At 39.6% G+C, this 23,484-nt stretch overlaps 1 protein-coding gene across 1 annotated transcript in view; it reads left to right on the top strand.

Annotated features, from left to right (window-relative positions):
• The first annotated feature begins 7,137 nt into the window (after positions 1–7,137).
• The window catches only part of LOC129548438 (organic anion transporter 7-like), a 30,225-nt gene continuing 13,878 nt past the window's right edge, over positions 7,138–23,484 (top strand). The window contains exons 1-5 of the mRNA XM_055414961.2: positions 7,138–7,539; positions 8,448–8,551; positions 17,408–17,562; positions 17,665–17,833; positions 22,019–22,142. Coding sequence (XP_055270936.2) covers positions 7,138–7,539; positions 8,448–8,551; positions 17,408–17,562; positions 17,665–17,833; positions 22,019–22,142 — 954 coding nt within the window. The remainder of the gene's footprint in view (positions 7,540–8,447; positions 8,552–17,407; positions 17,563–17,664; positions 17,834–22,018; positions 22,143–23,484) is intronic.

Here is a 23,484-nt window from a genome sequence, read left to right as displayed (position 1 = left end):
GACCAGATTACAGAGTTTGGAAGAGCTAGTTGATTCTTCAGATGTTAAAAATCTCAATAAGAAAAATAACAAAATATGCAATGAAACAGGCAATCACGACACATTTAAATGAACAACTAAATCTCCAGAAACTGAACCTAAAAGAAATAGAAATACATGAATTGCCAAAGAATGTAAAATCACCATGATAAGAATGCTCAGTCACTTAAAGAGAGCACAAGCAATGAAACAAAATTGAGGGGGAAGAAATGTGTGAACAAAATGACACTATCAACAGAGGTGTAAACTATGAATGAAAACCAGACAAATTCTGGAACCAAAGAATAGAAAAACTAAATTGAAAATTTTATGGGAAGGACTAAACAACAGACTTGACCAGGCAGAAGACAGAATCAACCAATTTGAAGACCGAACTTTTGAAATTACCAAAGCAGAGGATCAGAAAGAAGAACAAACAAAGAAAAATGAAGAGAGCTAAAAGGGCTTATGGAACACAGTCAAGTGGAACAACGTGAACATTATGGGAGTCACCAAATAGAGAAAGGAGCAGAGAAACAATGTGAAGAAATAACAGCCAAAAATTCCCAAGTCCAAGGAGACAAATAGAAAATCAAGTTGGAACTCCAACTGAGATAGGTCTAAAGAGACCTATCCTGAGGTACATTATAATCATATCATCAAAAGCCACAAACAAAGAGAGAATCTTGAAAGCAACAAGAGAGAAACAACTTGTTATGCACGAGAGAGTACCTATTAGATTATCAGCAGGTGTTCAACAGAGATCTTGCAGTCTAGAAGGAAGTGGAATAACAAATTCAATGAAAAAAACACTGCAAATCAAGAATACTATATCCAGCAAAACTAACATTGGTCTTCATTTCCAACTTAAAACGCCTAAAAATGCCTAACAGGTTTTTAGATTTGTGAATTTTAGTTGAAATGTATTTTACGATGTTACTAAACCTGCAGAAATATTGAAATATTTCAGAGAACTTATTCACTGTACATTTAATTTATTTATAAAAGTTATGAACTCTAGGAAGTTTTACTTGTTGGGTCAAATGCTTGTTGCTTCAAATGCTTGTTGCATTTGAAGTGCTAGTTACAAGAAAATCAAATACCTTCAATGTATAAATGCTATTAAGTTTTTAAAGGACTCTGGAGTATAAGTAAGTTTGTTTAAAGAAATTTAGTCTGTGCAACTTGAAAAAAAAATAAATAAAATCGGATTATTTGATTTAAAAAAATAAATAAATAAAAAATAAAATATACAAATAGCTCACAAAAAATAAAAAAAGAAGAAAGGCTTTCCCAAACAAAAAATGAAGTTTATCATCACTGAATCAGACCTATATGAAATGCTTAAAAGAGTCCTACAAGTTGAAGCAAAGGGGCCATAAGCAGCAACACAAAACCATGTAAAAGTCTAAAATCCCTGACAAAGGTAAATATAGAGACAAATATAGAATCTTGTGGCTTATATTGTAGATGAGTGTCTTTTCATTTGTTTGTATCTTCTTCAATTTCTTTCACTGATGTCTTTATTGTTGTCTAGTTGTTCAATCATGTCCAACTCTTTGCAAACCCATAGACTGTGGTCCACCAGGCTTCTCCGTCCATGAGATTTCCCAGGCAAGAATATTTGAATGGGTTGCCATTTCTTTTTCCAGGAGATCTTCCCAACCCAGGGATTGAACCCATGTCTCCTGCTTGACAGGTGGATTCTTTACCACTGAGCCACCAGGGAAGCCAGAGATTGGCATGATGTGATGTCTTATGTTTTCCAAATACAACTCTTTCACCTCCTTAAATTTTCTTTTGATGCAATGTTTAAGGTGATTGTTTTCTTAATTTCTCTAACAGATTTTTAATTTATAGAAATGCAACAGATTTCTGTATACTAATTTTGCATCCTACAACTTTACAAAATTAGTTTATCAGTTGTTACATTTTATAAATCATCACTTCATGATTTTATATATAGTTTTATGTCATCTGCAAATAGTGACAGTTTTACTCTGTCCTTTTCAATAAGGATCCATTGAATTGTTTTCTGTCTGTTTTCCATGGCCAGGATTTCCAATACTATGTTTAATAAAAGTGGCAAAAGTGAGTATCCTTTCTTGATCCAGTCTTAAAGAAAATGTTTTCAGTATTTCACTAAGTATGATGATGGCTGTATGTTTATCATATGTAACCTCTAATTATGTTCCTTTTCTACCCACTTAGTCAACTGCCTTTATCATAAATGGATGTTGAATTTTGCCAAAAGCTTTTTCTGCATCTATGGACTTGATCATATGATTTGATTACTTTTTATTCTACAATTTGTTAATGTGGCATATCACACGGATTCATTCGTGACTATTGAACCATCCTTGCATCCTTAAGCTAAATCCCACTTGACATGGTGCAAATATTTATTTTGAAGTACTTTTAAATTACTTTTCTAGTATTTTGTTGATGATTTTTGCATCTATGTTCACCAGTGATATCAATTTGTATTTGTGTGTGTGTGTGAGTATCTTTGACAAATCTAGACAGCATATTAAAAAGCAGAGATATTACTTTACCACCAAAGGTCCATATAGTCAAAGTTATGGTTTTTCCAGTAGTCTGTATAGATGTGAGAGTTGGACCATAAGGAAAGCTGAATGCCAAAGAATTGATGCTTTTGAACTGTGGTGTTGGAGAAGACTCTTGAGGGCCCCTTGTACTGCAAGGAGATCAAACCCATCCATCCTAAAGGAAATCAGTCCTGAATATTCATTGGAAGGACTGATGCTGAAGCTGAAGCTCCAATACTTTGCCCACCTGATGCGAAGAACCGACTCCTTGGAAAAGACCCTGATGCTGGGAAAGATTGAAGGCAGTAGGAGAAAGGGATGACAGGGGGTGAGATAGTTGGATGGCATCACTGGCTCCATGGACATGCGTTTGAGCATCCTTAGGGAGTTGATGATGGATAGGGAAGCTTGGCATGCTGTAGTCCATGGGGTCGCTAAGAGTCAGACACAAGTGAGTGAGTGAACTGAACTGAGTATCTTTGTCTGGTTTTGGTATCAGGGTGATGCTAGTTTTAATGAATAAGCTTGGGAGTTTTTCTTCTACTTCAGTTTTTTTGGAAATTTTGAAAGGATAGCTATTGTCTTCTTCAAATGTTTGGTTGAATTACCCTGTGAAGCTGTCTAATCCTGAACATTTGTTTTGTGGACATTTCTTCTTGATTCAATCTTGGAAAATAGTACCTTTCTAGGAATTTATCCATTTCTAAAGAATATTGTGCATTTATTGGCACATAATTGGTTACAATAATCTCCTATGATCATTTGTTTCTGTGGTGTTATTTATAATTTCTCCTCTTTCATTTCTAATTTTATTTATTTTAACTTTTTTTCTTGATGAATCCAGTTAAAGGTTTGTCCATTTTCTTCTATTTTCAAAATCAGTTCTTAGTTTTATTGATCTATTCCATTGTTTGGGGATTTAGTCTCTGCTTCATTTTTGCTGCTCTGATCTTTCTTATTTCTTTCCTTCTACTTAACTTTGTTTTATTCATTCTTATTTCCCAGTTTCTTTAGGTGTAAGGTTCCGTTCCGTTCAGTCGCTCAGTCGTGTCCGACTCTTTGCGACCCCATGGACTGTAGCCTACCAGGCTTCTCCGTCCATGGGATTCTCCAGGCAAGAATACTGGAGTGGGTTACCATTTCCTTCTCCAGGGGATCTTCCTGACCCAGGGATCGAACCCGGGTCTCCTGCATTGGAGGCAGACGCTTTAACCTCTGAGCCACCAGGGAAACCAGGTGTAAGGTTAGATTATTTATTTGAGATTTTTCTTGTTTCTTTAGGTAGACTTGTATTGCTATAACTTCCCTCTTAGAACTGCCTTTGTTGCATCCCATATATATTTTTAAATTTATTTATTTTTTTTTAATTTATTATTTTTTAATTTATTTATTTTAATTAGAGGCTAATTATGTTACAATATTGTATTGGTTTTGCCATACATTGACACGAATTAGCCATGGGTGTACATGTGCTCCCCATCCTGAACCCCGCCCCCAACCTCCCTCCCCATCCCATCCCTCAGGGTCATCCCAGTGCACCAGCCCTGAGCACCCTGTCTCATGCATCAAGCCTGGACCCCATAGATTCTTTATCATTATGTTTCTATTTTCGTCTCCAGGTGCTTTTTTATTTCTTCTTTGATTTCTTTAATGACCCCTTGGCTGTTTGGTAACCACATAGCTAGCCCCCAGTTGACTTTTTTATTCACATAGAACTGTGATTGGTATGACTTCAAATTTCTTAAATTTATCAAGATTTTTCTTGTGGCTTAGCAAGTGATATGCTGAATAATATTCCACGTATACTTAAAAAGAATGTGTATTCTGCTGCTTAGGGATGAAATGTTCTGTATACATTGAATCCCCTACAGACAAACCTTCAAGTTGAGAACTTGCAAAGATGCAAGTGTGAATTCACATGTCCAACCACATAGTTTGTTCATGTGTCTGGCATACATTGTCACATATGTGCATCCTTTACAAGTGGTTGTGCTTTTGTGTACTTTACTGCACAACAGTAAAATTGTGAAGGTGATGTCTCTACTTTTTAACAGACTGTCTAAGTTTGTCATAGCTTTCCTTCCAAGAAGCAAGCATCTTTCCTTTAAAGAAGCAAGAAATTTTATTTACAATCTTTTCATATTTACTTCTATGTACTTTGCTTGTTTTAACAATTATATTTAGATTTTTAAAAATATTTAACGCTATTCAAAGTGATATTTTATTCCACTTTATTCTCTTCAATTCTTCCATAGCATTTTGTGCATCTGCCATATATGTATCTTATGACATGAGAATAAAATGTTATTTATTTCTCCTTTACTCACTGGATTATAACAGCCATGAAGTTATCGTTCCTTAAACTAGCACCAAAAAGATCCTCACAAATGCAGTCTGTATGAGTAAACAAGCTAAATAAATAAACCTCTGTAAGAACTTGCCATTGTCATAGCTCTCCACCCTCCATTATTGCCCACTCTTCTCCCATTTCAAAAAAATCGCTTTGCCAACAAAGGTCCATATAGTCAAAGTTATGGTTTATCCAGTAGTCATTTACGGATGTGAGAGCTGGATGATAAATGAAGGCCAAAGAATTTATGCTTTTGAATTGTGGTGCTGTAGAAGACTCTTGAGAGTCCCTTAGACTACAAGGAGATAAGACCAGCCAATCCTAAAGGAAATAAGCCCTGAATATTCATTGGAAGGACTTATCCTAAAGCTCTAATACTTTGGCCACCTGATAAGACGAGCTGACTCATTGGAAAAGACTGTGATGCTGGGAAAGATTGAAGGCAAAAGGAGAAGAGGACAACAGGATAAGACGGTTGGATAGCATCACTGACTCAATGGACATGAATCTGAGCAAACTCTGGGAAATGGTGAAGGAAAGGGATGCCTGGTATGCTGCAATCCGTGGGGTCTCAGTGTTGGACATGACTTAGCAACTGAACAACAATTTTCATTGTGTTGATTTTCATTGATCTGGTTTGAACAGAAGCAGTTACTGGAAGCGGAGAAGGTACTGGAAACCCACTCCAGTACTCTTGCCTGGAAACTCCCATGGACGGAGGAGGCTGGCAGGCTGCAGTCCATGGGGTCGCGAAGAGTCGGACACGACTGAGCGACTTCACTTTCATTTCTCACTTTCACGCATTGGAGAAGGAAATGACAACCAACTCCAGCGTTCTTGCCTGGAGAATCCCAGGGATGGGGGAGCCTGGTTGGCTGCCGTCCATGGGGTCGCACAGAGTCAGACACGACTGAAGTGACTTAGCAGCAGCAGCAGTTACTGGAAGAGAAGGATTTCATCACATTTCACTTGTTTTAATTTAACTCAGGATTGTTTTCATTAACTATTTTCTTCTTTTTTATTTATTTTTTAAATTTATTTACTTTAATTGAAGGCTAATTACTTTCATTATTGTATTGGTTTTGCCATACATTGACATGAATCTGCTCCGGGTGTACATGTGTTCCCCATCTTGAACCCCACCTCCCACCTCCCTCCCCATCCCATCCCTCTGGTTCATCCCATACACCAGCCCCAAGCATCCTGTATCATGCACTGAACCTGGACTGGCTATTTGTTTCACATATGATAATATACATGTTTCAATGCCATTCTCCCAAATCATCCCACCCTCACCCTCTCCCACAGAGTCCAAAAGACTGTTCTATACATCTATGTCTCTTTTGCTGTCTCATATACAGGGTTATCATTATCATCTTTCTAAATTTCATATATATGTGTTCAGTTTAGTTCAGTTTAGTCACTCAGTCGTGTCCGACTCTCCGCGACCCCATGAATCACAGCACGCCAGGCCTCCCTGTCCATCACCAACTCCCAGAGTTCACTCAAACTCATGTCCACAGAGTCGGTAATGCCATCCAGCCATCTCATTCTCTGTCATCCCCTTCTCCTCCCGCCCCCAACCTTTCCTAGCATCAGAGTCTTTTCCAGTGAGTCAACTCGTCGCATGAGGTGGCCAAAGTATTGGAGTTTCAGCTTTAGCATCAGTCCTTCCAATGAACACCCAGGATTGATCTCCTTTAGAATGGACTGGTTGGATCTCCTTGCAGTACAAGTATTCTTTTAATAAAGATTTAGTACTAACTGAGCAAAAAATCTACTTTCACTTCTTTTTTACACAAAAAGTCACAAAGCACCTAACGTTTGGGTCTCACATATTACACTTTGAAAAGGGACTGTGCATACAATGTAGAAGGTTATTTTAGTTTATTTACTAGAGAATCTACAAATCAAAGTTCAATGCTACTTTGGATCTTGCTGGAAGAATTTTTACAAAGTAAACATGTAACAGATGTGATCATCAACTGCTAGAGTTACTCAGCAAATTATTGATCTCTAATAAATCTCTAATTACTTACCTGACCTTAAAACAACACGGAGAAACAGCTTCCACAATCCTGATGGAAGAGCCAGTTGAGGAGAAAGTGTGACCAGGATCAACACACACTTAGTGTGACATTGCAGCTGGAAATATTTTTTCCCTTGAACTTTTCTAGATAGCCATTTTGCCTCCTTCTGAGGATCACCAGCTCATTACTGATGGCCTTTCAGGACCTTCTGGATCAAGTTGGAGGCCTGGGGAGATTCCAGATCCTTCAGATGGTTTTCTTTTGTATCTCCAGCCTCATAGTGTACCCTCACATCCTACTGGAGAACTTCACTGCAGCCACCCCTGATCATCGCTGCTGGGTTCACATCTTGGACAATGACACTGACTCTGCTAATGACACTGGGACCCTCAGTCAAGACACCCTCCTGAGACTCTCCATCCCACTGGATTCAAACCTGAGGCCAGAGAAGTGTCGTCGCTTCAGCCACCCCCAGTGGCAGCTCCTTAACCTGAATGGGACCTTCCCCAACATGACTGACCTCGACACAGAGCCCTGTGTGGACGGCTGGATGTATGACCGAAGTTCCTTCTCCTCCACCATCGTAACTGAGGTAAGAGGCCCCATTTACCTCTTGTGACTACATGATCTGGGTGTTTAGGGGTAACAGAATAATGAACATGCTTATAGCCTTCAGTCACTAGGTAGGTGTTCATTCTTAATCCTTTCAGGAAATATTAATTGCCTCTCTATTAAATGCCAGGCACCTCCATACTTAATGAGTCTAACAAACTCCAAAATAGAAATGAACCCTTCTATTATAATACTTTTATTCTTGGGATGACCAAAGTCTAAACAAGTAATTTATATACTGTATTAAAAATTACCAGGTCAGTAATGCTCATCATTTGATTGTATATTACAAATATTTACTAGACTGATGAAAAACTCCATTCCCAGACTATATTCAGGAGTACTCATATTACATCTACTGTAAAGTTCTAATCAGTCAAATTTTACATCTCCTCAAATGAGTTCACTCTGTGGCCAAGACTGAGAACTACTTAGTCTGATGTAAACTGGAGATTATTAAAACCAACAGATTTAGAGTACACTTCCCTAAGGAAGTTATGTTTAAATGAGACCTGAACTAATGCAGGAAAAAAAAAAGCTGAAAAGAGTGATAAAGGCCCAAAATATTGAACTTTGCAAGTTATGTTAAGAAGTTTTGACCAGATTTCCACTGAAAGATTGTTTAAGTTTATTTTTTATCGGAGGATAATTGCTTTACAAAATGTGTTGGGTTCTGCCATACAACAATATGAATAAACCCTAAGTATACATATGCCACTCCCACTTGAATCTCCCTCCCACCCCCACATGCTACCCCTCTAGGTTGTCACAGAGCACTGGGTTGAGCTCCCCGTGTTATATAGCCGCTTCCCACTAGCTAGTTTACATATGGTAATGAGATTTTAAGCTGCTGTGAAGCTCTGCAGTGATGGTGTCCTTCTCTTTCAGTGGGACCTGGTATGTAAATCTCAGTCACTGATCTCAGTGGCTAAATTCCTAGTCATGAGTGGAATTCTGGTGGGAGGCATCATATATGGCTATTTATCAGACAGGTGAGTATCTCTCAATTATAGCTTTCTTTATTCTCAAGTGCTTTCAGCTTATGAATTACTCTTTCATTAAGAAATATATACTTCAACTTATTTTTATGAAGCATTAATCGTAACAATTGAGATGTGTTTTATTTAACTTTGAATAATCATTGTGTCCATATAATTAAATATTCAAAAAATTACAACAAAAAATGAATACTTATTACAATTACTTCAGTATTGCAAATACTTCAGTATTCTTGCCTTGAGAACCCCATGAACAGTATGAAAAGGCAAAAAGATAGGACACTGAAAGATGAACTCCCCAGGTCAGTAGGTGCCCAATATGCTACTGGAGATCAGTGGAGAACTAACTCCAGAAAGAATGAAGGGACGGAGCCAAAGCAAAAACACCACCCAGTTGTGGACGTGACTGGTGATAGAAGCAAGGTCCGATGCTGTAAGAGCAATATTGCATAGGAACCTGGAATGTTAGGTCCATTAATCAAGGCACATTGGAAGTGGTCAAACAGGAGGTGGCAAGAGTGAACGTAGACATTCTATGAATCAATGAACTAAAATGGACTGGAATGTGTGAATTTAACTCAGATGACCATTATATCTGCTACTGTGGGCAAGAATCCCTTAGAAGAAATGGAGTACCCATCATAGTCAACAAAAGAGTCCGAAATGCAGTACTTGGATGCAATCTCAAAAACGACAGAATGATCTCTGTTTGTTTCCAAGGCAAACCATTCAATATCATGGTAATCCAAGTCTATGCCCTGGCCAGTAATGCTGAAGATGCTGAAGTTGAATGGTTCTATGAAGACCTACAAGACCTTTTAGAACTAACACCCAAAAAAGATGTCTTTTTCATTACAGGGGACTGGAATGCAAAAGTGGAAGTCAAGAAACACCTGGAGTAACAGGCAAATTTGGCTTTGGAGCACAGAATGAAGCAGGGCAAAGGCTAATAGAGTTTTGCCAAGAGAACGCACTGGTCATAGCAAACACCCTCTTCCAACAACACAAGAGAAGACTCTACACATGGACATCACCAGATGGCCAACGCTGAAATCAGATTGATTATATTCTTTGCAGCCAAAGATGGAGAAGCTCTATACAGTCAACAAACACAAGACTGGGAGCTGACTGTGGCTCAGATCATGAACTGCTTATTACCAAATTGAAGAAAGTTGGGAAAACCACTAGACATTCAGATATGACCTAAGTCAAATCTCTTATGATTATACAGTGGAAGTGAGAAATAGATTTAAGGGACTAGAACTGATGGACAGATTGCCTGATGAGCTATGGATGGAGGTTTGTGACCTTCTATAGGAGACAGGGATCAAGACCATTCCCAAGAAAAAGAAAAGCAAAAAAGCAAAATGGCTGTCTGAGGAGGCCTTACAAATAGCTGTGAAAAAAGAAATGAAAAACAAAGGAAAAAAGGAAAAATATACCCATTTGAATGCAGAGTTCCAAAGAACAGCAAGAAGAGATAAGAGAGTCTTCCTCAGCGATCAGTGCAAAGAAATAGAGGAAAACAACAGAATGGGAAAGACTAGAGATCTCTTCAAGGAAATTAGAGATTCCAAGGGAACATTTCATGCAAAGATGGGCTCGAAAAAGGACAGAAATGGTAGGGACCTAACAGAAGCAGAAGATATTAAGAAGAGGTGGCAAGAATACACAGAAGAATTATACAAAAAAGATCTTTAGGATCCAGATAGTCACGATGGTGTGATCACTCTCCTAGAGCATGACATCCTGGAATATGAAGTCAAGTGGGCCTTAGGAAGTATAACTACAAACAAAGCTAGTGGACGTGATGGAATTCCAGTTGAGCTATTTCAAATCCTAAAAGATGATGCTGTGAAAGTGCTGTGCTCAGTGTGCCAGCAAATTTGGAAAACTCAACAGTGGCCACAGGACTGGAAAAGGCCAGTTTTCATTCCAATCCCTAGGAAAGGCAATGCCAAAGAATGCTCAAACTACCGCATAATTGCACTCATCTCACACGCTAGTAAAGTAATGCTCAAAATCCTCCTGCTGAAGTCAGGCTTCAGCAATACAGTCAAGCTGGATTTAGAAAAGGCAGAGGAACCAGAGATCAAATTGCCAACATCTGCTGGATCATCAAAAAAGCAAGAGTTCGAGAAAATCATCTACTTCTGCTTTATTGACTATGCCAAAGACTTTGACTGTGTGGATCACAATAAACTGTGGGAAATTCTGAAAGAGATGGGAATAGCAGACCACCTGACCTGCCTCTTGAGAAACCTGTATGCAGGTCAGGAAGCAACAGTTAGAACTGGACATGGAGCAACAGACTGGTTCCAAATAGGAATTGTCACCCTGCTTATTTAACTTACATTCAGAGTACATCATGAGAAACGCTGGGCTGGAGGAAGCACAAGCTGGAATCAAGATTGCTGGGAGAAAGATCAGTCACCTCAGATATGCAGATGGCACCACCATTTTGGCAGAAAGTGAAGAGGAACTAAAGAGCCTCTTGATGAAAGTAATAGAGGAGAGTGAAAAAATTGGCTTAAAGCTCAACATTCAGAAAACTAAGATCATAGCATCTGGTCCCATCACTCATGGCAAATAGATGGGGAAACAGTGGCTGAATTTATTTTGGGAGATTCCAAAATCACTGCAGATGGTGACTGCAGCCATGAAATTAAAAGACACTTACTCCTTGGAAAGGAAGTTATGACCAACCTAGACAGCATATTAAAAAGCAGAGATGTTACTTTGCCAACAAAGGTCCATCTCATCAAGGCTATAGTTTTTCCAGTAGTCATGTATGGATGTGAGAGTTGGGCCATAAAGCAAGTTGAGCACTGAAGAATTGATGCTTTTGAACTGTGGTGTTGGAGAAGACTCTTGAGAGTCCCTTGGACAGCAAGGAGATCCAACCAGTCCATCCTAAAGGAGATCAGTCCTGAGTGTTCATTGGAAGGATCGATGTTGAAGCTGAAACTTCAATACTTTGGCCACCTGATGTGAAGAGCTGACTCATTTGAAAAGACCCTGATGCTGGGAAAGATTGAGGGCAGGAGGAGAAGGGGACGACAGAGGATGAGATGGTTGGATGGCATCACCGACACAATGGACATGGGTTTGGGTGGACTCTGGAAGTTGGTGATGGACAGGGAGGTCTGGCGTGCTGTGGTTCATGGGGTCGCAAAGAGTCAGACACGAATGAGCAACTGAACTGAACTGAACTGAAGGAGACAAAAGACCTATACTCTGAAAACTGTAAGACGCTTATGAAAGAAATTGAGGACAGTACAAATAGATGAAAATATATACTATGTTCTGGGATTGGAAGAATCAATATTTTCAAAATTACTATACTAGCTAAGGCAATCTACAGATTCAATGCAACCCCTATCAAATTACCAATGGCATTTTTCACATAACTAAAACAAACAAAAAAAAATCTTAAAATGAGTATGGAAACACAGAAGACCCCAAACAACCAAAGTAATCTTGAGAAAGGAAAATGGAGCTGGAGGAATCAGCTATGGTCATCAAAACAGTATGGTACTGGTACCAATAGATAGATAAATCGATCAATATGGAGCAGGATACAAAGCCCAGAAATAAACCCACACACTTATGGTCAATTAATCTACAACAAAGGAGGCAAGACTATACAATAGAGGAAAGACATAAATGGTGCTTGGAAAGCTGCACAGCTCCATGTTTTTAAAAAATGACATTAGAATATTTTTTTAACACCATACACAAAACATAAAATCAAAATGGATTAAACACCTAAATGTAAGACTGAATACTATAAAACTCTTAGAGGAAAACATACACAGAACACTCTTTGACATAAATCACAGCAATATATTTTTTGAGTCATATCCTAGAGTAACGGAAATAAAAGCAAAAATAAATAAATGAGACCTGCTGCTGCTAAGTCGTTTCAGTCGTGTCCGACTCTGTGCGACCCCACTGACGGCAGCCCATGCTCTTGCACATCAAAGGAAACCATAGACAATATAAAAAGACAACCTTTGGGATGGGAGAAAATATTTGCAATAGATGCAACTGACAAGAGATTAGTCTCCAAAATTTACAAATAACTCATGTGTCTCAGTATCAAAAAAGCAAACAATCAAAGTATGGGCAGGAGAACTAAATAGATAGACATTCCTCCAAAAAGACATACAGAGGGTCAGGAGGCACATGAAAAGATACTCAACATCGCTAACTATTAGAGAAATGCAAGTCAAAACTACAATAAGATATTGCTTCACACTGGTCAGAATCTGTAGTCTTAGTCAAACAGTCATGTCTGACTCTTTTGCGACCCCATGGATTGTAACCTGCCAGGCTCCTCTGTCCATGGGATTCTCCAGTCAAGCATACTGGAGTGGGTTGCCATTCCCTTCTCCAGAGGCCCTTCCCAACTCAGGTCTCCTACATTGCAGGTAGATTATAGTCAAAACGGCCATCATCAAAAAATCTACAAACAATAAATGCTGGAGAAGCTGTAGAGAAAAGAAAACCCTCCTACACTGTTGGTGGGAACATAAATTGGTATAGCCACTATGGAGAATAGTGAGGAGGTTTCTTTAAAAACTAAAAAGATAGCTATTTTCAGTTCAGTTCAGTTCAGTCGCTCAGTTGTGTCCGACTCTCCGCAACCCCATGAATCACAGCACGCCAGGCCTCCCTGTCCATCACCAACTCCCAGAGTTCACTCAAACTCATGTCCACAGAGTCTGTAATGCCATCCAGTCATCTCACTCTCTGTCGTCCCCTTCTCCTCCTGCCCCCAACCTTTCCCAGCATCAGAGTCTTTTCCAGTGAGTCAACTCGTCGCATGAGGTGGCCAAAGTATTGGAGTTTCAGCTTGAGCATCAGTCCTTCCAATGAACACCCAGGATTGATCTCCTTTAGAATGGACTGCTTGGATCTCCTTGCAGTCCAAGGGACTCTCAAGAGTCTTCTCCAACACCACAGTTCAAAAGCATCAATTCTTTGGCAATCAGCTTTCTTCATAGTCCAATTCTCACATCCATACATGACCACGGGAAAAACCATAGCCTTGGCTAGACGGACCTTGGTTGGCAAAGTAATGTCTCTGCTTTTTAATATACTATCAAGGTTGGTCATAACTTTCCTTCCAAGGAGTAAGCGTCTTCTAATTTCATGGCTGCAATCAGCATCTGCAGTGATTTTGGAGCCTCAAAAAATAAAGTCTGACACTCTTTCCACTGTTTCCCCATCTATTTCCCATGAAGTGATGGGACCAGATGCCATGATCTTTGTTTTCTGAATATTGAGCTTCAAGCCAAACTTTTCACTCTCCTCTTTCACTTTCATCAAGAGGCTTTTTAGTTCCTCTTCACTTTCTGCCATAAGGGTTGTGTCATCTGCATATCTGAGGTTATTGATATTTCTCCCGGCAATCTTGATTCCAGCTTGTGCTTCTTCCAGCCCAGCGTTCCTCATGATGTACTCTGCATATAAGTTAAATAAGCAAGGTGACAATATACAGCCTTAACATACTCCTTTTCCTATTTGGAACCAGTCTGTTGTTCCATGTACAGTTCTGACTGTTGCTTCCTGATTATAGGATCTAACAATCTCACTTCTGGGCATACATTCAGAGAAAAATGCTGTTCAAAAGGATATATGCTCCCCTGTGTTCATAGAGCACTATTTACAATATCCAAGACATGGAAACAATTTAAATGTCCATCAACTGATGAATGGATAAAGATGTGGTTCATATATACAATGGAATATTACTCAGCAATTAAAAAGAATGATAATGCCATTTGTAGCAATGTTAATAGACCTGGAGATTATCATATTAAGTGAAGTTAGTCATTCAGAGAAAGAAAATATATGATATTGCTAATATGCAGAATCTAAAAAAAAGTTATACAAATGAACTTATTCACAAAACACTGACTTAGACAATGAACTTATGGTTACCAGTGGGGAAGGGTGGCAGGGAGGGATAGACTGGAAGATAAAAAATATAGTTCAAATCATTATTTCCTATTGATTTTCCATTTTCATTTTCCACTGTTGAAAGTGGTATGAAGTCCCCTGCTATTATTGCACTGCTGTCTATTTCTGCCTTCGGATTGTTAATATTTGCTCAGTATTTTATTTTGCCCTTCTCTTAATTTGTCTTTCTCTTTCTCTTCTTCTTCTGGGAATTCCATAATGAGAATAGTGTTTTATTTGTTGGTGTTCATAATCCAACATTAATTTTTTTAAATTAATCCAACTTTAATTAAATTAATTAATCCATTAATTAATCCAACTTTAATGTTTTTTCTTTGTTCTTCTCTGATTGGAAAATTTCAAATGACTTGTCCTTGAGTTCATAGATTTTTCCTCCATTTTATACATCTTTTGTTGGTGCTCTGTATGTTGTTTCACTTATTGTATTCTTCAGCTTTAGAATTTGGTTCACTTTTATCATTTCTAGCTCTTTGTTCAACTTCTCATTTTGTTCATGTATTATTTTCTTTTTTTTTTTGTATTATTTTCTTAATGTCATTGAATTGCCAACCTGCATTCTCTTATAACTCATTGAGTTTCCTTAAGATAGTTTTCTTGAATTCTTCATGAAGCAGTTCAAAGACATCCATTGATTAGAGGTCAGTTGCTAGAAAACTATTCTGTTTCTTCGTTGGTGTCATGTTTCCTTGATCTTTTCTGTTTCTTTTCTCTTAATTTATTTATTTTAACTGGAGGCTAATTACTTTACATTATTGTATTGGTTTTGCCATACATTGACATGAATCTGCCCCAGGTGTACATGTGTTCCCCATCTTGAACCCCCCTCCCACCTCCCTCCCCATCCCATCCCTCTGGTTCATCCCAGTACACCAGCCCCGAGCATCCTGTATCATGCATCAAACCTGGACTGGCGATTCATTTCACATATGATAATATACATGTTTCAATGCCATACTCCCAAATCATCCCACCCTCACCCTCTCCCACAGAATCCAAAAGACTGTTCTATACATCTGTGTCTCTTGCTGTCTTGTATACAGGGTTATCATTATCATCTTTCTAAATTCCATATATATGTGTTAGTATACTGTATTGGTATATTTCTTTCTGGCTTACTTCACTCTGTATAATAGGCTCCAGTTTCATCCACCTTATTAGAACTGGTTCAAATATATTCTTTTTAATTGCTGAGTAATACTCCATTGTGTATATGTACCACAGCTTTCTTATCCATTCCTCTGCTGATGGACATCTAGGTTGCTTCCATGTCCTGGCTATTATAAACAGTGCTACGATGAACATTGGAGTACATGTGTCTCTTTCAATTCTGGTTTCCTCGGTGTGTATGCCCAGCAGTGCGATTGCTGGGTCATATGGCAGTTCTATTTCCAGGTTTTTGAGGAATCTCCACACTGTCCTCCATAATGGTCGTACTAGTTTGCATTCCCACCAACAGTGCAAGAGGGTTCCCTTTTCTCCACATCCTCTCCAGCATTTATTGCCTGTAGACTTTTGGATAGCAGCCATTCTGTCTGGCATGAAATGGTACCTCATAGTGGTTTTGATTTGCATTAGTGTTGCATTGATATATGCACATTTCACGGAAGAATGACCTCTTCCAAACTTTATAGGCTAGATTTGTTGGAGAAAGACCTTCACTTGTGGGGGAATGAGCAGGTACCAGCTGGGTGGGGTGTGCCAACTCCAGCTGTGAGGAAAGTCCAGTAGTATAGTGTCCATGCAGCTCCACCAAGTGAGGGCTGCATTGGTAGCAGCCCTCTAATATTATTGGTGCAAGGGCTGTTTTGGGTATGGATGCCTACCACATCTTTCCTCAGAGTGTGCTGGTCATTTTGCCCTTGATAGGAGGTGTGATTGATGTTGCAAGGTTCACAGCCTGCACTGAATGTTGTGTAGATCCTCCTCTTTGCTCCATGGCTGTCATAGCCCTGTCAGGGGTGGGATCTGATCCCCAGTTGTTGGAATAGAAGCCTTAAGGGTCAGATTCCATAAGGCTCCATTGCACTTAAGTGTAAGCTTTGTGCCAAAGGAAGTGAGTCCTATAGCATGTGGGACCCATGTGATCACAGTGAGCTTATGTACCGCCCATGCAGGCATTCACAGTTCTGCCCAGTAGCAGCGCAAATTTTCATCCCTTCTCCATTGTGTTCATCCTAATGTAGTACTATAGTGGCTCTGGAAGCAGGGGTGCTGCAGCTGCAGGGATCAACGTTGCTACCCTGCTGCCTTGGACTTGGGGTGCTGCCTCTTTAAATCCCTCTTTTAAAATATTTGCTTCTATGTTTCTTCCTTCTCCATCTTATCAAATTTCTCTCAGAATTTTCTAAGTCCCTCTGCTTCTGTCACGACTGTCTTCTATGTTGTTTTAGAAGGAGACCTGTTGCCCAAAGCTGACAAACCCAAAGTCAGCATGAAGGGTCTCATATGCAACCCATCAGCCACTGTGATGGATTTATTCCACAGGCATTGTTTTCAAATAAGTTCTGTTGTCAACTGTGTGGGCCTAGATTAGCAAGTACAACTTCAGATTCCCTGAGTGTAGGTTTTATACAGAATCCCTATGCTAAAGGCATGTGTTAGTAGAAGGGACAGTTATGATATTTTAAAATTCCAAAGTATTGCAACCTGCCTATGTGGTTTGAATTGGTGTCAACCCAACACTAGTAACAGAACGGAGAAAAGGCTTTGATAGAGTCAGTTTCTCTTCCCACACGGGAAGTTTGCTTCTCAGATCTGCCATTTATTGTTGATTCTTTAAGGATTCAAAGTGCTTTCTTTTTGCTAATTTTTACAAGAGGTTGTTATTGTTCCTATAGCCTAATTTGGTGCTTTCTTTCTCAGGTTTGGGAGGAAGTTTATAATCAGGCTGTGTTTACTCCAGCTTGCCATTGCTGACACCTTTACAGTCATCGCCCCCAATTTCCTCATTTACTGCTCACTACGTTTCTTGGCTGGAATGTCTGCTACATGTCTCCTGACAAATAATGTTTTGCTCAGTAAGTCCATGCTTTGTATCTTCAGTGTTTTCCAAGTCTTAACTCTGACCTTGAAATTCCATGTTTATTTGAATTAAAATTTCCACTTGTGTTTTCTTTCAGCACTGGAATGGACAGAGCCCCGATTCCAAGCCATGGCAACAACACTGTTGATGGCTGCCACTAGTCTGGGACAGACAGTCTTTGGAGGCCTGGCTTTTGCCATTCGAGACTGGCAGACTCTCCAGCTGGTGATGTCGGCACCACTCTTTGTTTTATTTCTGGCCTCAAGGTATGAGCCTTCTTTCCTCCTTCGTCTTGTGAGAGTCTAGGGTGAGAATGTACATGGAATCAGATACAAGAATTCTGTCTGGTCCTGGTCTATACCTGAGTATTGAAGAAGAAAATGGCAACCCACTCCAGTATTCTTGCCTAGAAAATTCCATGGACAAGAGCCTAGTAGGCTACAGTCCATGGGGTCGGAAAGAGTCGGACATGACTGGGTGACTTTCAGTTCACTTCATACCTGAGTATGTACTCTCCTTATATGTGCCCTAGGCACAATTTAAGAAGCAAAACAGGTAGAGTTGCCAGATAAAATTAAGGACATTCAGCGAAATTTGAATTTAAGATTACCAGCTAATACTTTTGTGAAATTATATCCCAAATATTGTAAGATACATAATTATACTGAAAATTGTTCATGATTTACGTGAAATTTCTAGCTGGGTTCTGTATTTTTGTTTGCTACTGAATAAAACACAAGAAATCCCATTATATTCAAATTTCAAACAAGCAACAAATAATTTTTTATCTAAAATATTGCATGGAGCATAGTTCTAATTAAAAATTTACCTTTTTAACTTGAAGTTCAAATTTAATTAGGCACACTGTCTTTTACCCTAAAGACAGAGGATAGCAAAGAATCTTCTTCTGGGAACTCTGAGTCTTTTGAGGTCTTTCCATCCTTACTAATAAGACTTAACAAATATGATGCAAACAGAATTTCTACAAAAATATTATCCCTACAGAGAAAAACATCTGAAGGTGAGCTAGCCTCCATTACAATTTGTGATTATAGATATGGCTTTGCAAAAAAATTATGTGATACAGAAGGTATGGACACTTTTCATTTTTTAATTATTTATTTTACTTTACAATATTGTATTGGTTTTGCCATACATTGACTTGAATCCACCATGGGTGTACATGTGTTCCCCATCCTGAATACCCCTCCCACCTCCCTCCCCATCCCATCCCTCTGGGTCATCCCAGTGCACCAGCCCCGAGCACCCTGTATCATGCATCAAACCTGGACTGGGGATTCATTTCACATATGATATTTTACATATTTCAATGTCATTCTCCCATATGATCCCACCCTCGCCCTCTCCCACAGAGTCCAAAAGACTGTTCAATACATCTGTCTCTTTTGCTGTCTCTCATACAGGGTTATCGTTACCTTCTTTCTAAATTCCAAATATATGTGTTAGTATACTGTATTGGTGTTTTTCTTTCTGACTTACCTCACTCTGTATAATTGGCTCAAGTTTTGAGAGAGGAATGGGAAGCAAATTCACCTCCCCAACTACATAAAGAAACAGCAGCATGGTTCGTCTAGTTTAAATTAAGTCAGATTGGATCAGTTCAGTTCAGTCACTCAGTCGTGTCTGACTTTTCACAACCCCACAGACCACAGCACACCAGGCTTGCCTGTCCATCACCAGCTCCTGGAGTCTGTCCAAATTCATGTCCATTGAGTTGGTATGCCATCCAACCATCTCATCCTCTGTCATCCCCTTCTCCTCCCACCTTCAATCTTTCCCATCATCAGGGTCTTTTCAAATGAATCAGCTCTTCACACCAGGTGGCCAAAGTATTGGAATTTCAGCTTCAACATCAGTCTTTCCATTGAACACTCAGGACTTTAGGATGGACTCACCACCTTTAGGATGGACTGGTTGGATCTCCTTGCAGTCCAAGGGACTCTCAAGAGTCTTCTCCAACACCAAGTTCAAAAGCATCAATTCTTTGGCACTCAGCTTTCTTCACAGTCCAACTCTCACATACATACATGACGACTGGAAAAACCATAGATAGCCTTGACAAGATGGACATTTGTTGGCAAAGTAATGTCTCTGTTTTTTAATATGCTGTCTAGGTTGGTCGTAACTTCTTTTCCAAGGAGCAAGCGTCTTTTAATTTCATGGCTGCAATCACCATCTGCAATGATTTTGGAGCTCAAAATACTAAAGTCAGCCACTGTTTCCACTGTTTCTCCATCTATTTGCCATGAAGTGATGGGACCGGATGCCATGATCTTCGTTTTCTGAATGTTGAGCTTTAAGCCAACTTTTTCACTCTCCTCTTTCACTTTCATCAAGAGGCTCTTTAGTCTTTCTTCACTTTCTGCCATAATGGTGGTGCCATCTGCATATCTGAGGTGACTGATCTTTCTCCCAGCAATCTTGATTCCAGCTTGTGCTTCCTCCAGCCCAGCATTTCTCATGATGTACTCTGCATATAAGTTAAATAAGCAGGGTGACAATATACAGCCTCGATGTACTCCTTTTCCTATTTGGAACCAGTCTGTTGTTCCATGTCCAGTTCTAACTGTTGCTTCCTGACCTGCATACAGGTTTCTCAAGAGGCAGGTCAGGTGGTCTGCTATTCCCATCTCTTTCAGAATTTCCCACAGTTTATTGTGATCCACACAGTCAAAGGCTTTGGCATAGTCAATAAAACAGAAATAGATGTTCTTCTGGAACTCTCTTGCTTTTTTGATGATCCAGCGGATGTTGGCAATTTGATCTCTGGTTCCTCTGCCTTTCCTAAAACCAGCTTGAACATCTGGAAGTTCATGGTTCACGTATTGCTGAAGCCTGGCTTGGAGAATTTTGAGCATGACTTTACTAGCATGTGAGATGAGTGCAATTGTGCGGTAGTTTGAGCATTAATTGGCATTGCCTTTCTTTGGGATTGGAATGAAAACTGACCTTTTCTGGTCCTGAGGCCACTGCTGAGTTTTCCAAATTTACTGGCATATTGAGTGAAGCACTTTCACAGCATCATCTTTTAGGATTTGAAGTAGCTCATATTGGATGGTTTTATCAGTTGTTCTATGCACACTCTGAGAGTCCCTTGGACAGCAAGGAGATCAAAACAGTCAATCTTAAAGGAAATCAACCCTGAATACTCATTGGAAGGACTGATGCTGAAGCTGAAACTCCAATACTTTGGCCACCTGATGCAAACAGCTGACTCACTGGAAACCCCTCTGATGCTGGGAAAGATTGAAGACAGAAGGAGAAGGGGATTACAGAGGATGAGATGGTTGGATGGCATCACTGATGCAATGAACATGAACTTTGGCAAAGTCCAGGAGATGGAGGGGGACAGGAAGGCCTGGCTTGCTGCAGTCCATGGGATCACAAAGAGGCAAACACAACTTCGCAACTGAACAGCATGTACAACTTTGCCCTTCTCTTTAAAAAGACTTCAGTTCAGTTCAGTTCAGTTGCTCAGTCATGCCTGACTCTTTGCGACCCCACGAATCACAGCACGCCAGGCCTCTCTGTCCATCACCAACTCCCGGAGTTCACTCAAACCCACCTCCATCGAGTCGGTGATGCCATCCAGCCATGTCATTCTCTGTGGTCCCCTTCTCCTCCTGCTCCCAATCCCTCCCAGCATCAGAGTCTTTTCCAGTGAGTCATCGCTTCTTGGCCTTTTGGCTAGGATCAAGTGTAGTAAAAAGACTTAGGAATGGCAATTACACCCCTCCCCCTAAGAAGGCTGTTCAGAAGAAGATTAATTCTGAAAATGACTCTCCCTCAGAGAAATGATTACAGATATATTAATAATATAGTGAGGTGAGTTCATTTAGACTGGAGGATGTAGTCCCTGTCAGGCTCATCCATTATGTCACTACATCCTCACAACTGTTCTACAGAGTATGTGGGTCTGCCTCCTTGTTACACAGATGATAAAATCAAGGCAGCTATAAGTAACTCGCTTATGTAGCTAGATTCCATCATAACTGGTAGGAGCAGGAGTGATTCCAATCTGTGTGAGCCTTTGGCATACATAAATCACTTAAGGGCTCTTATTTTAGAAAAATGACACATTGTGAAGAGACATTTCTTATGCCCTTACAAGAACCTTGGCAAAGGCCTGTACAAGTAAGGATCCCTCATGTTTCAGCTTCATGAGCTCCCTGGTAAATTCGCCTCTGGTTGAGAAGGGAGTCCATATGACTCTAGCCTGCAATCTCAATAGAGAAGGCAAACCGCACAGAGAGGTCGTCTCATTTTTCCCTAGTTACGGCACAAGAGAATGTAAGAGAATGTAAGTTTATAAATTTTGGTATAATCCAACAAGTGATAGGCATCAGACTGGAGGGGAAAGGCTTCTCTGGACAAAGGCTATGTGCCTTTTTCAGTGAGAGTTGACTACACTGTTGTCCTACTCTTTTTAGGTGGCTGATAGAATCTGCTCGGTGGTTGATTATTATAGACAAACCCAAAAAGGGCTTAAAGGAACTTCAAAAAGCGGCACACAGAAATGGAAGGAAGAATGCTGGAGATACCCTAACCATGGAGGTGAGGAGGCTGGGAGTTGGTTACAGAATGCAAGAAAAACATATATGTTGTTTTTTATATTATTCACGTGATATATATCATTCGTATCCATAAGAGGAAGGGAAAGCAAGATCACAGTGGTGGTTATGAGGTTTCTTACCTCACTGTCCTGTTTCTCAACGAGTATCAACATTGCTTGTGTTGGCCTTGGCAGAGAACACGCTGCTGCTAAAAGTAGACACAGATATTTTACTTAACAGAGGAAAAAATCACTAATTATTAACAACTGGAAAGACTGAGCATTGGTCACACATTAACTTGGTAAGGGAAAGTAACCAAAACTAATTTATTCTTTCCAGTTCAATGTTCTGATAGCCTTTTTTCAGGGCAACAAGACCAGAAAGGTTTCATGACTGTGCAGAATAGAGCATGTGGAACTTCATATTTCTGTTCATTCACTCACAAACACTTTGATCCATGCTATCTACTGAAAGCCTACCTATGGCAAGTTTGGTTCTAACCCTGGAAATATGACAGTGAACACAACAATACCAATCTCTGTTTTGTGAAAGTGAAGTCAACTTACCACAAGTCCCAAGGGTAAAATTGAATAGGTATGCCTCAAAGAAGTGATTTTCTTTTTTATTTTCCTTCCTAGGTAAGTAAAATATTGTGGGCCATTAAGTGACTCATTCATCATATCATGCACGTACATAAAATACATGTCAAAAGATTACAGTGTGTGAGACATGTTACTTGGTCATGAATAACAGAATAAGCCAGGATCCCAGCCTTCAAGAATCTTTCATATAGATATGAGGGGGAAAGTAACAGATATTTTTAAATATAAACGTTTGCAATGATAGGGGATAGAAAGATTTCTATTGAAGACTCTGAAAAAAGAGTTTACTTTCATTTTATTGGAAAAAATTAATAATTAGCTGGCTCAAGAAGAGAAATGCAACATTTTTGGAAGCATATTCAATGACATATCTGATGCAATTTTTTATACTCCCAAAAGAAAGCAGAGGCTCTTTTTAAAAGATATTTGAATAAGGAGAAGCAAAATGCTTCTGAGAGTTAAGATTTGACTGAAGATGGGGGAAAAGAATCAAAGCATGCTCAGTTGTGTCTGACTCTTTGCAAGTCCATGGACTGTAGCCTGTCAGGTTCCTCTGTCCATGAGATATTCCTGGCAAGAATACCAGAGTGGGTTGCCATTTCCTTCTCCAGGGGATCTTCCTGACCCAGGGATTGAAGCTGTGTCTCTTACATCTCCTGCATTGGCAGGCGGGTTCTTTACCACTGAGCCACCCGGGAAGAAAGAAAAGTTTCTCCCATAATGAAGCCATTACACGGGGTT

Source organism: Moschus berezovskii, chromosome 25 (genome assembly GCF_049115385.1).
Source record: "Moschus berezovskii isolate FMDL1 chromosome 25, NW_MosBer_1.0, whole genome shotgun sequence".
NCBI classification, from domain to species: Eukaryota; Metazoa; Chordata; class Mammalia; order Artiodactyla; family Moschidae; genus Moschus; species Moschus berezovskii.
This window is presented reverse-complemented; position numbering and strand designations above follow the sequence as displayed.